The 13,572-nt window shown below is 32.4% G+C and overlaps 1 protein-coding gene across 2 annotated transcripts in view; it reads right to left on the bottom strand.

Moving 5' to 3' along the window:
- LOC140153790 (protein glp-1-like) overlaps positions 1-13,572 on the bottom strand; it is a 43,882-nt gene that overhangs the window by 15,589 nt on the left and 14,721 nt on the right. For both annotated transcript variants that reach the window (XM_072176645.1, XM_072176647.1), the window contains 5 exons: positions 11,453-11,584; positions 6,967-7,095; positions 6,080-6,235; positions 4,166-4,291; positions 1,499-1,636 (listed from right to left, as the gene is read on the bottom strand). In XM_072176645.1, the coding sequence (XP_072032746.1) occupies positions 1,499-1,636; positions 4,166-4,291; positions 6,080-6,235; positions 6,967-7,095; positions 11,453-11,584 (681 nt within the window). The remainder of the gene's footprint in view (positions 1-1,498; positions 1,637-4,165; positions 4,292-6,079; positions 6,236-6,966; positions 7,096-11,452; positions 11,585-13,572) is intronic.

Here is a 13,572-nt window from a genome sequence, read left to right as displayed (position 1 = left end):
CAGACACGCTCCAGAAGACATGCAAATACATGGAGTACAATACCAATCACCTATTTAACGCGGGTATTGATCAAAGTAAATCCTCATGAATAACAATGTCAATTAAATGTCGGTAAAGGGAGTGGACAAAGTGAATGCGTTCGTTGTGGTTCCTTCTTATCTCTTTCTTCCATGCACATACAAGGTGTCCCATAAAAAGGTTACATGTAGAAATTGAACCGCATTTTGTGATGGTGTAACAAAACAATATCGTTTTTTTTATCCTTCTTGTAACTGTCTAGTCTGCTAAGGTTCAATTCCGTATCATAAAAGCAAAGTAACTTATGAGCGCAAGACGACAGGGGTGTCAAGAGTGGTTTATCATCAAAATATCGCACAACGAAAGTTGAACACAAGCACTCCTTTGTTTTGAGATTTATTATTTATTACTTTTTACCTGTTTCTCTTATTTTTCATTGTTTAATTTATTTCACAAAAGAAACATATTGAAAATATTGTACACTGAAAATAAATCAGTTTTAGAGCTTCTTGACTCTTTGCGGTAACAAATAAAGGAAAATGGTCATTAGAGAAAAACACGTTTTGGTGAAATCGGTTCTGCACGCTGTATTGCCTGTCATCAACATAGTGAAATGAATAACAATCTTTTGCATTTAGGCCTTGCTCGGATTTTGTTGACTTGACTTGGCTGGTGTTTGTATTTACATTTCTGACTGAACTCTTGGAATAAAACTGAACAAGTTTTATTCTTTGTCAGAATAAAATACTGCATCTGCTATGCTATGGCTGGGCCTACTCAAGTGCTCCACCAAATGCATAATAGCTGTGGCGTTGGTATAATGAACCTCGTGTTGCATTATGTGTGCGTAAAGAGCTTGGTCAGGAATGTCTGGAATGCGGACTAAGTACGTAGGTTGTGAACTTGACATTCACAGCGGTACTAATAGAGGGTACATAGATTATGTCATGAAAAGGATATTTATATTTGTTAACATTAACTTAGATTGTTTTCAAAATCTACATGTAACCTTTTTTTGGGACACCCGGTACCTTATAATAAGCACCTTGGAGTTACCACAATAACTGCATGATGCTATCTTTTGTTTTTTAAACCCAATAAGGAATCAGATAGCAACATTTGCACAATATCTTTTGTGGGACCTGAGAGCACATTAGACACACCAAATTGCATGGTGATTGCACTGATATCAAATAATTTCAATTTATTTCGCAATTGCAATATAATACAAATTTTATGGCAAATAATTAAAAATTAATATACTTGATATTTAACAGTCCTCAAAGTTAACTTAATAAATCTAATGATATGTACTGAAAGTGTATGTAGCTGGGAGAAAAGGCCGTCCACAATTTGAAAATGTTGACCTTTTCTTTTGAAGATATACATTTTTCCCAAAAAAAACACCTAAAATTTTTATCTTCAATGTCCCAAAAAAATACTGTGCAAACATTGCTATCTGATCCCTTAAGCTCTCACCTGTGTCCACTCTATCACAATACTCCCCAACATAACCAGGTGCACATTGACATGTGACTGATGATGCACCCATCAGATGTACGCATGTTGAATTATTCAGACATGGGTTGTCACTAAGGCACAAGTCGTCTGGATCATCTGTGAGACATAATAAGTAAATTCAAACTATAGTGTGACTTCAATATAGTTCATATGACTTTCTCGCACCAAACATGAAAAAAATACATATGAAGAGCTTTGTTTCAAAACCCCTTACATCCACTTTTGGCCAAATTGAGTTATTGGCATAATATTATAGTGTGGGTAAAAATACACATTTTAGTGGTTGTTTGACCTTCATACTACCTTCCCTTCGGAGTTATCGCATATTTCCGTTTGGGAAATCTTAGGAATTTCCGAAATCTGAACTTAAAATGAATATAGAATTGTTTTGTTTTAAATTTTTTGATGTATAATGGTAGCCTGGAATGTTCTTTACCTATTAAAACCAAAAGGAACTGTTTTTGGGTCACTATGTTTGAAAAAATCATTTTAATTAACAAAAGGTGTAGCTTCGGAAATACCCAAAAATGCCATTTTCCCGAATTTAATTAAAAATTCATAATTAAACAAGTAAATGAGATATTTCGATTTTTCTTTTTGATTTTCAAAGCATTAGTCAAGTTACATAATGTAGTGCAAGCAAATGGGCTCAAATTTGATTGCAAAGGTGGTTTCTAGAAAAGGGGTAAATTTATTTTGTTGCAAAACCCCTTACATCCACAAAAGGTGCGATATAAAATAAATAATAAAATAAATAGGAAGCCTTGAAAATTGTCCCAAACCTATTCTTTTAGTTTCTATTCATCAACACTTTATCCAATCCCAAATTGAATCAAATCGAACAAGTAATACTTGCACAATTAAAAAAAGCTGTTTTTCTCAAAAAGTCAAAAGTGGATGTAAGGGGTTTTGCAACAAAGCTCTTCATGTACACAAAACGTTTTTGTCCTATTTTGCTGAACTGGATTTTTTTTTAGTTTGACATTTCAATTATTGCTCAAGATATTTATAACCTGTTGAATATAACTTGTTTATTTTTTGGTAAAAATGAGTAAGTTAGGGTTTAAATAGCCCCAAAATTTCCTGAAATGGGCAATGTTTGGTAATGATAAGCACCCAAAATTAAGCAAATTTGGTGCTTTCTCTATAGGGTTGCATGTTGCAACTATTAGTGGTAGGCACACCTTTTAAATATGACCTGATGATAGTTTTTGTCTTAAGGGTAGACGAGGTATTGTTGGTCGAAGCAACCTAAAAATCGATTTTCATTATCTAGATCAATATATTATTGAAAAATAACACCTTGATATTTTGCAAAAGTTCATTCTACAAATCGTATACTTTGCAAACCCGCTTAATTTATTGTTGTTAATGAGTTATGTACGTTTTACAAAAGTGTTGTTGTTTCAGCCCTCTTTACAATGTAACTCAAGAACCGCAGCACCTATAAAAGTATATCTGTGATATTTTAATTCTTCTACACACTCGCTATGAATTGAGCAATGCAGTTTTTGCCAAAGCTCACTACCATTAAATAAGATGTTGTGAACTACCAAATCACAACAGTTTAAAATAATTAATAACCTTAAGGCGTGTGAGATGGCAGGAGCCATATTTAACTATAAAAACTGCAGTGTAATTCTATATGACAAGAAAAAAATTAAGAAAACCAATTTTGGGATTTTTAATGAATGATGCCAATCCACAAGCCTCTGCACACTTTACAGAATTTTACTGACCACTGTGGCCCAAGACACACCTTATAAACCATTAAACAACATTGAGGGAAGCAGCTCAATATAGGTGCAATATCCTAGTCTACCCACATATCCATCGCAACCAGGATCAGCTCCCCAAGTAATTAAATATAGGTATAAACCAAGACAATTAAGCAGCTAGTTCCTTGTGCAGGGGAATTTCAAGCCAGCACAGTTATTTTCAAGAGAACATTTTCCAACCACACGAAGCTTGAACTCGGGACCTTTTTCGCACTGAAGTCTGATGCCCTGTCAACTGTGCTAACTTGACTGCATATTATGCTATGGCTTAAAATATTATTGATAAATCAAACTATGTTGACTCTCATTCATCTGGGTACAAAATATGTTGAAATTAACCAGACATACCTATTTTTGATGGACAAACCGACCTTGAGACTGAAACCTTCAGTCTTAAACTTTCACATGGCTGGGTCAGAATCATAAATGACATTCCACGCCGATTTCCGGTCATCATCATCATCATCAGTCGGCTGCGGAGCTTTTTCCAACCATTGCGATCTTGGGCAAGCGAAACAATTTTGTTTGGCTGCAGCATCCCTTCATTATCTCCCAGGAGGTGCTGGACATACTGTAAGTACAGTGTGCGTGGCCATCCCGGTTTCCTCTTCCCTTGTGGTGGAATATAAAGGGCATATTCTTTCACAGGCTCATCATCTTCAAGACGCAATATATGGCCGAGAAATTTGAGTTGATGAATCTTGACTCTGGTAACCAGTGGAATGGTGTTGGTCAGATTGTAGATGGAAGACTGAAGGTTTCAGTCGCAATATCAGTTCGTCCATCAAAAATAGGTATGTCTGGTTGACCAGATTTAAATTAAATCTTAATGATAAATATTTCTTACTTGATATTTCACAGTGGCTTCCAGAGTAATACTGTGGACACCTGCAGATATATTTCAATCCATCTGAGCTGCTAATAAAACATGTGCCTCCATTCAGACAAGGCTGCAGCATCTCACATGCATCAGCTGAAAGAGAACAGAGGCAAGAAACTTTATTATGTTAATCTGACGAAAATTATTTAAATTAAGTTTACAAATACTAGGAACAAATACTAGGCGTTCCTAAAACATTTTAAAGCAAAATAAACGAGTGGTGTTATACTATTAGTAAATTATATTCTACAAATCCAATAATTTATTTACGTTTTAAACGTTTCATATATTCTGATTGGAAAATTTTATCAGTAACGATCGGTAGATGAAACACCTGCGAGTAAGTTATTGGGTTTGTAAAACATAATTTACCAATAGTATGATACCTAACAGTCCTGATGAACATATTCAAGGAATTAGCAGTATTATTATGTGAATTAGCAGTATTATTATGTTCAATTCAATCAAGACACACAATTTTAATTATTTATCTGAAAAAATTGTCAAGTTTTTTAAGCTCATGAAAGAAAAGTTTTTTATATACTGCGCCAAATAAGTATCCTTACACTTGGAAAAATAATCATAATTTCAAAACTGAACCATATTAGGGAAATTTGTTTTTTAAGGGATCTGGAATGAGCGTTTTGAGCGTTTCGACAGTATTTTTGTGGGACATGAGAGCACATCAGACATATCGAATTGCATTCTGAATATGAAGAATGTCTTTCTGATATCAAATAATTTTCATTTTTGAAATTCACGATATAATACAAATTTTATGACAAATTATTAAAATTTGATATTTTCACATTTTTGATATATAACAGTCCTCGAAGTAAATTTTATAAATCTAATGATATATTCTTAAAGTGTATGTAGCTGGGAGGAAAAGCCGATGATCAATTGAAAGTTTTGACCTTTCATAGTGAAGATATGGATTTTTTTCCCAAAAAGGACTAATTTTTTTTTTTGGTGTTTTGTTAGAAAATAAACTTGGTTTTTATTATTCTGTGATATATTGGGAGCAAAATGAAACTTAAACTTTTATATACAACTGCTATAAAGGAGAGAAAAATCAGTTTTAATAAAATCTTTGTTTTCAAAAATGTGGCTATTTTGAGAAATTGGCAGAGTGCCAAAAACCCTTCCTAGTAATTCAATGGGATTTTGAGATGACAAAAAATTGCATAAGTCAAAAATGCTTTATTGGAATAAATTAAAACTTGGCAAGTAAGGTTTTCTCATCAATACACACAGCCTATATCTGTGCATGACACCGTAGCCTATAAAGCCACCTTATAAGCTTCACAATATTGGTCACCAGTTAATTTGTTGTGATTTTAAAGTTGATAGCCACATCGTTGGGCAACAAGAATCAAAACATTGTTTGCCTGTATATCCAGGTTTACAAATGCACACATAGGTTTGTGTTTTTGAATCACTATAGGAACACTATACCAGATTGTCCCTACAAGCTGTATCAACATGATTGGTACCCATTAGTTTCCATTGATAATGGATGAGTCTGACATATAAAAATTAAACACATGATCCACATAAATTGTGTAACAAGTCATAATCTATATATTCTGGACATTTCAAAGTATTCAATGTTAGATTTGGAAGATGCAGGCTGTTCAATAAACATCAAAATTGATGGGTACCAATCATTTTGATACATCAGGTCTACACATCCAAGGAATACACTGGAAGTCATGACCTTAATCTCCCACACAGGGGGTGTAGATTTCAAATGGATTTGCCCATTCAGATAACCCCATTTGAAATTCACACTCCCTGTCTAGAAGAATAAAGGTCATGTCTCCCATAAGAGGTGCAATATTATGTTTGTGTGTTAGGGTTGCTATAGGGATATCTTACATGCTACACCATGAAGAACTTGTTCACATTGTGCCCCAGTATATCCAGGCCTACAAACACATAGATATGGCTGCGCATTTGGGTCGCTTTCACTATATGCTGCTCGGAAACATGTCCCTCCATTATTGCATGTGTCGCTGGAACAGGCACTTTGTGCTGAAAAGAAGAAGGATAAAAAGTCACAGAACACTTAGAATAAAGCCTGTATTGATCGCACGCCACAATGCTTCCCCAATTCAGGGTCCTTGATTTGATCTCAATACCCTGTTAAACAATCAACACAGCAAAAGCTACGCATATGTGTTAATAAAAATGGTAAGAAAGGGTTGTGTTTAGCATACATACCCTAATTAGGGTCCATTTTCAGTGTTTATAATATTACACTCACCATTTCAAAATGGGAAATATAATTTGGGGTATTACGTGTAAATGTTTACAGTAACACCATTTAGGGATGCAAATTTGCTATATACCATCCAGTGCCGCCGAAAGTCATTATAGGCCCCGGGGTAAAATGAATGCACAGGGCCCCTTTTTTATGGGCCCCTGAAGTGTCATTCTTTGCTTTTATGGGTCCATTAAATGTATGTTTTCTTTATTTTTATGGGCCCCCTAGGACCTGGGACCAGGGTAACGCATCCCCTTAACCCCCATTGTCGGTGGCACTGATTCCATCAGTTCCCGGCATCATTTACACATATACATGTAGGGCATAATTTCAGGGTTGATTGATTAACCAGCATGGATAGCAGTTTTATATATTCAAATTACCTGCTGGGACATCCCTACTTTTTTTATAGGCGAGTTCCGCCAGCTCCCCCCCCTCCAAGATTTTTCCATTTCACTTTCTGGTCTGTCGTTATATATAAAAGCTACCACATACTTACTATGCATAGTTTGGCAGTTGGTTCCTTCAAACTGTGGTGGACAGCTGCACACGTAACCCAGGGTGAGGTCAGAGTTCAACAGACATGTACCCCCATTCTGGCAAGGTGTCTGGGCTGTACAAACATCAACTGGAAAGAAAACAGAATATGGAATTTGTAAAATCATGGAAATATGACTCTCTTCCACATAAACTAACTCACTCATGCGATTCAGGCCGGGGATTCAGGACTTCCCGCTTCAAAAACAGTTTTATACCCTACTTTGTGAACTTGCTAAACAAGTAGTGTTTTGTTTTTATTTTTAATGCTCCTTGTATCCTGCAAGGTCAGTGGCCGTGTAATCCCCCATTTTATTAATTCCCATTTTTGGAGCGTATTATACATAATCAATATATTAATGTTATTATTATTATTTCTTCTTTTTCATATAATTCTATTTTAAAAGTGCAATATTAGTTTCTGTAAATGTAATTTGGCAATCTTAACTAGAATTACGCAGTTCGAAGGTATTTAAATAACAAGAATTAATAGGTAAGGTTTAAAAATACAAATAATATGGAAAATGCAAACAAGCTCATTAATATTCATAAATATTCAAATAAAACTATACAGCACATCAGCTAACCATATCCTATCACCATACCAAGTTTGAAGTTGATCGATTATTGCGTTTAAGCTGGATTTGTGTGGGGGCCAAAAATGTACACATGTTTGTTGTTTTTAGTTTGTAAATTTATCATGTAATTTGACCTACAAGTTACCTTTTGATAAATGTTAATAAATAAATGTGAAAAATATGAAATATGAATGCCACACTGTTAATTAACTGTAGAATTTTCCAAAACCAGTTTAAAAGGGGTAAAACATTTTGTTCCTTAGATTTTCTTCTTGATAAATACAGTAAGCCAAAAAATTAAGGTATCAGTTGTGTTCAAACAAAGACAGGTATATCGTAACTGGAACAAGTAGCCAATAGAGCTGCATCTTTTAGCTCGAATTTAAGACCTTATTTGTTGAAAGTGTTCAAGAAATAAAGACACAACAATCCAAAAAGCCAAGGAAGATGCCTATTCAAAAGTTGTAGTTTGCTCCATCGAATGCCCTATTGATTTGTACACAAAGCGTTCACGAACAAGAGAACTAGCTCTGTGCTTCCATTGATTAGGACATTAAAACTAGCGTCATGCTTTGCTTTCATTGATTATAACACAAGTACAACTTTTGATTTCGTTTCTTCATTAGTTTTTAGATCACCGTTTCATTAATTCTCAACCAATTTCACCAAATAAGGTCTTAAATCAGAGCTAAAGAGCACAGGCATTGGCTGTTTGTCTTTATTTAGGATAGACAGGGGTGAACACAACTGGTACCTTAATTATTTGGCTTATGTACTACAAAAGCACATTATGTAGGTTTACCACTGTCATACAGAGAATTTTTAATACTGGTATATGAGCAACCCACTGAGCAAAGGGATTTTTGAATTATAAGGTATTAATCAACTGAAGCCAAAACGCCAGTTCGTTAACAATTACACTTTACACATAAATAGCTTCAAAAATAATGAACAATACAATTTCATATTCCATTGGTTTTAGCTGAGACGAATATATTTAGGTATATTCGTCTCAGGTTTTAGTACTAAGTTGATCAGCAGTATGAACACACACCATGAGTCATGTTCAACCATACCAACTTGAGGTCCTTGTCAAAAACAGCAGAAAGCTAAACTTCTTTTGTTCAATTATTCTGCTATTATTTGCTTAGTACAGTTTAACTACTTTGCAATGCTGTACAGTTAATGGTCCTGTGTTATTTGTTAGCTTGCCTATACAGAGGCAATAACCTGGGAACCAAGTGAGAACAGTGCAGTGCATTGATTGTTTACCCCAGGTTAAATCAGAATTCAATAAAAAACAAATAAAGAAACAAATAAACACCAGTAAATTGATTGATAAATAAATAAATAAATAAATAAATAAATAAATAAATAAATAAATAAAGAAAGAAAGAAAGAAAGAAAGAAAGAAAGAAAGAAAGAAAGAAAGAAAGAAAGAAAGAAAGAAAGAAAGAAAGAAATAAATAAATAAATAAATAAATAAATAAATAAATAAATAAATAAATAAATAAATAAATAAATAAATAAATAAATAAATAAATAAATAAAGAAAAAGAAAGAAAGAAATAAATAAATAAAAAAATAAATAAATAAATAAATAAATAAATAAATAAATAAATAAAGAAAGAAAGAAAGAAAGAAAGAAAGAAATAAATAAATAAATAAATAAATAAATAAATAAAGAAAGAAATAACTAAATAAATAAAGAAAGAAAGAAATAAAGAAATAAAGAAATAAAGAAATAAAGAAATAAAGAAATAAAGAAAGAAAAGAAAAGAAGGAAAGAAAGAAGAAAGAAAGAAAGAAATAAATAAATAAATAAATAAATAAATAAATAAATAAATAAATAAATAAATAAATAAATAAATAAATAAATAAAAAGAAAGAAAGAAAGAAAGAAAGAAAGAAAAAGAAAGAAAGAAAGAAAGAAAGAAAGAAAGAAAGAAAGAAAGAAAGAAAGAAAGAAAGAAAAGAAAAGAAGGAAAGAAAGAAAAGAATAAATAAATAAATTTTAAAAAATAAATAAAATAAAAAAATAAATAAAATAAAAAAATAAAAAAGAATTAAATAAAGAAAGAAAGAAAGAAAGAAAGAAAGAAAGAAAGAAAGAAAGAAAGAAAGAAAGAAAAAGAAGGAAAGAAAGAAAAGAAAGAAAAGAATAAATTAATTAATAAATAAATAAAAAAATAAAAAAATAAATAAATAAATAAATAAATAAATAAATAAATAAATAAATAAATAAGAAAGAAAGAAAGAAAGAAAGAAAGAAAGAAAGAAAGAAAGAAAGAAAGAAAAGAAAAGAAGGAAAGAAAGAAAAGAATAAATAAATAAATAAATAAATTTTAAAAAATAAATAAAATAAAATAAAATAAAATAAAAAAATAAAAAAGAATTAAATAAATAAATAAACAAACAAACAAACAAACAAACAAACAAACAAACAAATAAATAAATAGATAAATAAATAAATAAAAAGAAAGAAAGAAAGAAAGAAAGAAAGAAAGAAAGAAAGAAAGAAAGAAAGAAAGAAAGAAAGAAAGAAAGAAAGAAAGAAAGAAGAAAAGAAAAGAAAAGAAAAGAAAAGAAAAGAAAAGGAAAGATTGAATAGTTCAATATCAATTAATGTGAGGAAACTACAATAAGTAGTTTGAAATGATGCAATCCTGGGAATACTATGCTATGTTCAAAAGGATGCAATCCAATAGGTCAATATATCATTTAATGTGAGTAAACTGCAATTCATAATATAATCTGGCATGTAAGGGGTAGTACAATAGCGCTTATTATCTGGTTGGCAAAAATATTCCTTCACAGGCTTTTTAGAAATAATACATATAATTGAACACACTATAAAGGTCTATCAATACATTATTCAATAGCACTTGCATGTTAAAGTCACACATGGACACTGTGTGTTTACCAACATCACCATCCTCATGCCATGTGACAGAGCATTACATCCACATGTGAAATTCAATGCTATTTGTAATCAATGAATCAATGCAGTCACACACTTTTTGAATCCACCTTGATGGTAAACATGGACAACTGATACCCATAAAAATAAATCAATATTGGAGTTGGGTGTTACCTGAATCCTGATCTAAACACTATACTTAAATACTATTCCTAATGATTCTGCTAATCCTTAACCTTATACTTTATCCTAACACCAGAATCTAACCCTAATCGAGTCAAGTCATCACAATTCCGCCATTATGGGACCAAGGTCACAAACACCACACCCACATACCCCATCCCAACTCACACACACACTTACAGTGCCACAAATCAGTGCAGAGTAGGTTAGATATGAAAATTGATAGTTTTACGGAAATCGTATGTTTAGATGTTATGAATAAAAAAGTGATATCATCCCCAATTGTGGTATACCACACATACCAATGATACCATTCTATGGGCTGTTGTGAAACATAATTTTGCATCTAATATCAAAACCACTAGTGCAATTTACCTCAAAACTTGGAATTTGGATTATTTAATTAGTACAGGCCTTAAAAAGGGTTGATTTTTGGCCTTGTGGCGGCGTCGACGTTTTTAGAAAAAAGGGTGCTTTTCAGGTAAAGTTTCGACGTTTAGGGTATATTTGTTCAACTTCAGTGGGTTTGTTTCAGAATTTACGCCATTTAGGGGTCCATTTTAGTTTCTTACGCTGAATTACGCCATATTTTAGGGGTAAGATTTACAGAGCCTTACGTCAATAAGGGGTGAAATTTTTCCACACTGATTACGTCATTTAGGGTCCATTTTTGAGGTGCTGGGATGAGCATGCATACCACTTTGGTATGCAAGTAACCCCCCGGGTGTGAGGTACAAAACACAATAAGACAAAATGTGATGACCTACCTTTAAGTGTCTGACATGTGTCTCCTTCATATTGTGTGGAGCAATGACAATCATACCCGCGTGAAACAGTGGCATTATTGACACACGTACCACCATTCAAACAGGTAACCATACGTCCATTGGAACATATATCTGCAAAATTAGAAGGGCAAACACAACATCTCACCTTAACCAATGAAGATTATGTGTGTTATTTAATTGTGGGCTTTACCCATGGAAGTAAGCATATATCGACCCAGGGTTCCAACTTGCACGTCCCCTGGATCACTAGAAGGGGGAAGGAAACATAATTAATAAGTCATAAGAACGTTTCTTTCTAGTCTCGTACTTTAAACCTTGAACCCCGGTGGGGTCACTCAAGTTGAGTTACTGACCGCATGATCATTACCAAAATTGCAGAAAAAGAGGTCAATTTGAGAGAACGTCCGCGAACAAAATTGTCTGTGAAATTTAGGGGTAAAACTTGTCCTCGAAATGGATCGCGAATTCAGTTATCACATGCATATAGAAGAGGTTTACAATGTAATTCAGGGAGTTTGTTAAAAAGCATTTGTGCTTTTAGGTACCCAATCAATGATAGATGTAAAGGCATAATTTTATGATTCTGTTGTTCCATTTAAAATTATATGTTACAGAAGAAAAATGTGTGAATGTGTTTTGAAGCCTTATCCTTGATGTCAAAATAAGGGCAAGTTTGCAAAAGTGTCCTTGGAATTGTAAAAATAGGGGCATTTAAAAGTACCATTTTGTCCTTGTTTTGAGGTAAAAAAGGGGGTAAAATTTCATGAAATGTTCTTGTAATTGGCTCAAAATATGCTAAGGTGTCATATTATAGCCATATATTTTGACATCTTTTTTTTAAAATAATAATTATAGAAATGGAATATTTGCTAGTTTAGTGGCAAGTTTAGGTAGTAAAGACATAGCATACACAATTTAAGTAAAATCCTTTCACTCTAAATAATAAAAATAATAAAAAATAGCTGTAAAAATGCCTATTTTTACACTTTTATTTGTAACATGCCAAGAGACACCTTTTTTCAACAGCTTTTAATTTTTTTTATGGATCCTTATAGAAATTCATGTGACCTGTTTCCCAAAATGGTGCAGTAAACCAATCAAAAAAACAGAAAGAGGCATTATGAATTATAAGTTAACAGATCAAAAAAGGATTTAAAAGTTTGCCTTGCGTATGTTACTATTGTCTGTCAAACTTTTGATTGATTTTGAAGTCCCTCAGTTTTTATAAACAAAGACTTGAAGCATAAACTAAAGGGTAAATCTATTGTAAATAACTTCATTTCTCCATATTATAATCAATTTGTAAGTGGCTGCCATCTTTTTTGAACATATAACAATTTTAAATTTTTTCTTGAAATGTCTGTCAAATAGTAACATACGCAAGACGGTGCTGTAATTCCTGCTAAACTAGGGTGATACAGCTAATTATGCTACATGACATAGCATTTAGCTCCACCTAGCTTTGTGGCACTATCACTTTGTGAGGAGAAGCTTTTTTGATGACACAATCCATTGTTAAGTGTTGTCTGTCAAACATTTGTACTTAAGTATCATACGCTAAGATTTGTATGTGTCTGTCAAAAGTAACATACGCAATACGTTTAAAAAAGTTAAAAATCACTTGATGTTCACATTATGATGATAGTTTAGAGTTTATAAAAGTGTTTTAAAACATGTGATTTATAAACTGCATGTGATCTTTATTCAATTTCCCATCTTGAACTACTGTTTTTGCCAAATTATTATTCTGTATGTTACATTTGACAGACATCTTATGTATGTTATGGCTTGACAGACACACATATTTTATTTATAACAATTTATCCTCCTTATTGTAATATTTGGACACATTTTTTTCCACAATCAGTTGCTGTAGGTCCTACACCTAAATAACCACAAAATACCTTATGTAATACTTTATAAATTTTTATTTGATTGCAGAAAATCATCAAAATTGTGTCTGTCAAATATAACGTCACGCAAGGGCTAGAAAATTAAATTTGTGAAGTAAATGGTCTATAACTTATCTTTCTTTTAGTGTATTATGAACGATATATGTGCATACTATAATTTAAACCTGGTTGGAGACCAAAAGAAAA

The sequence above is a fragment of the Amphiura filiformis genome, chromosome 5, assembly GCF_039555335.1.
Source record: "Amphiura filiformis chromosome 5, Afil_fr2py, whole genome shotgun sequence".
NCBI classification, from domain to species: domain Eukaryota; kingdom Metazoa; phylum Echinodermata; class Ophiuroidea; order Amphilepidida; family Amphiuridae; genus Amphiura; species Amphiura filiformis.
Note: the sequence above shows the minus strand (reverse complement) of the source record. Positions and strands in the feature narration are given on the sequence as shown.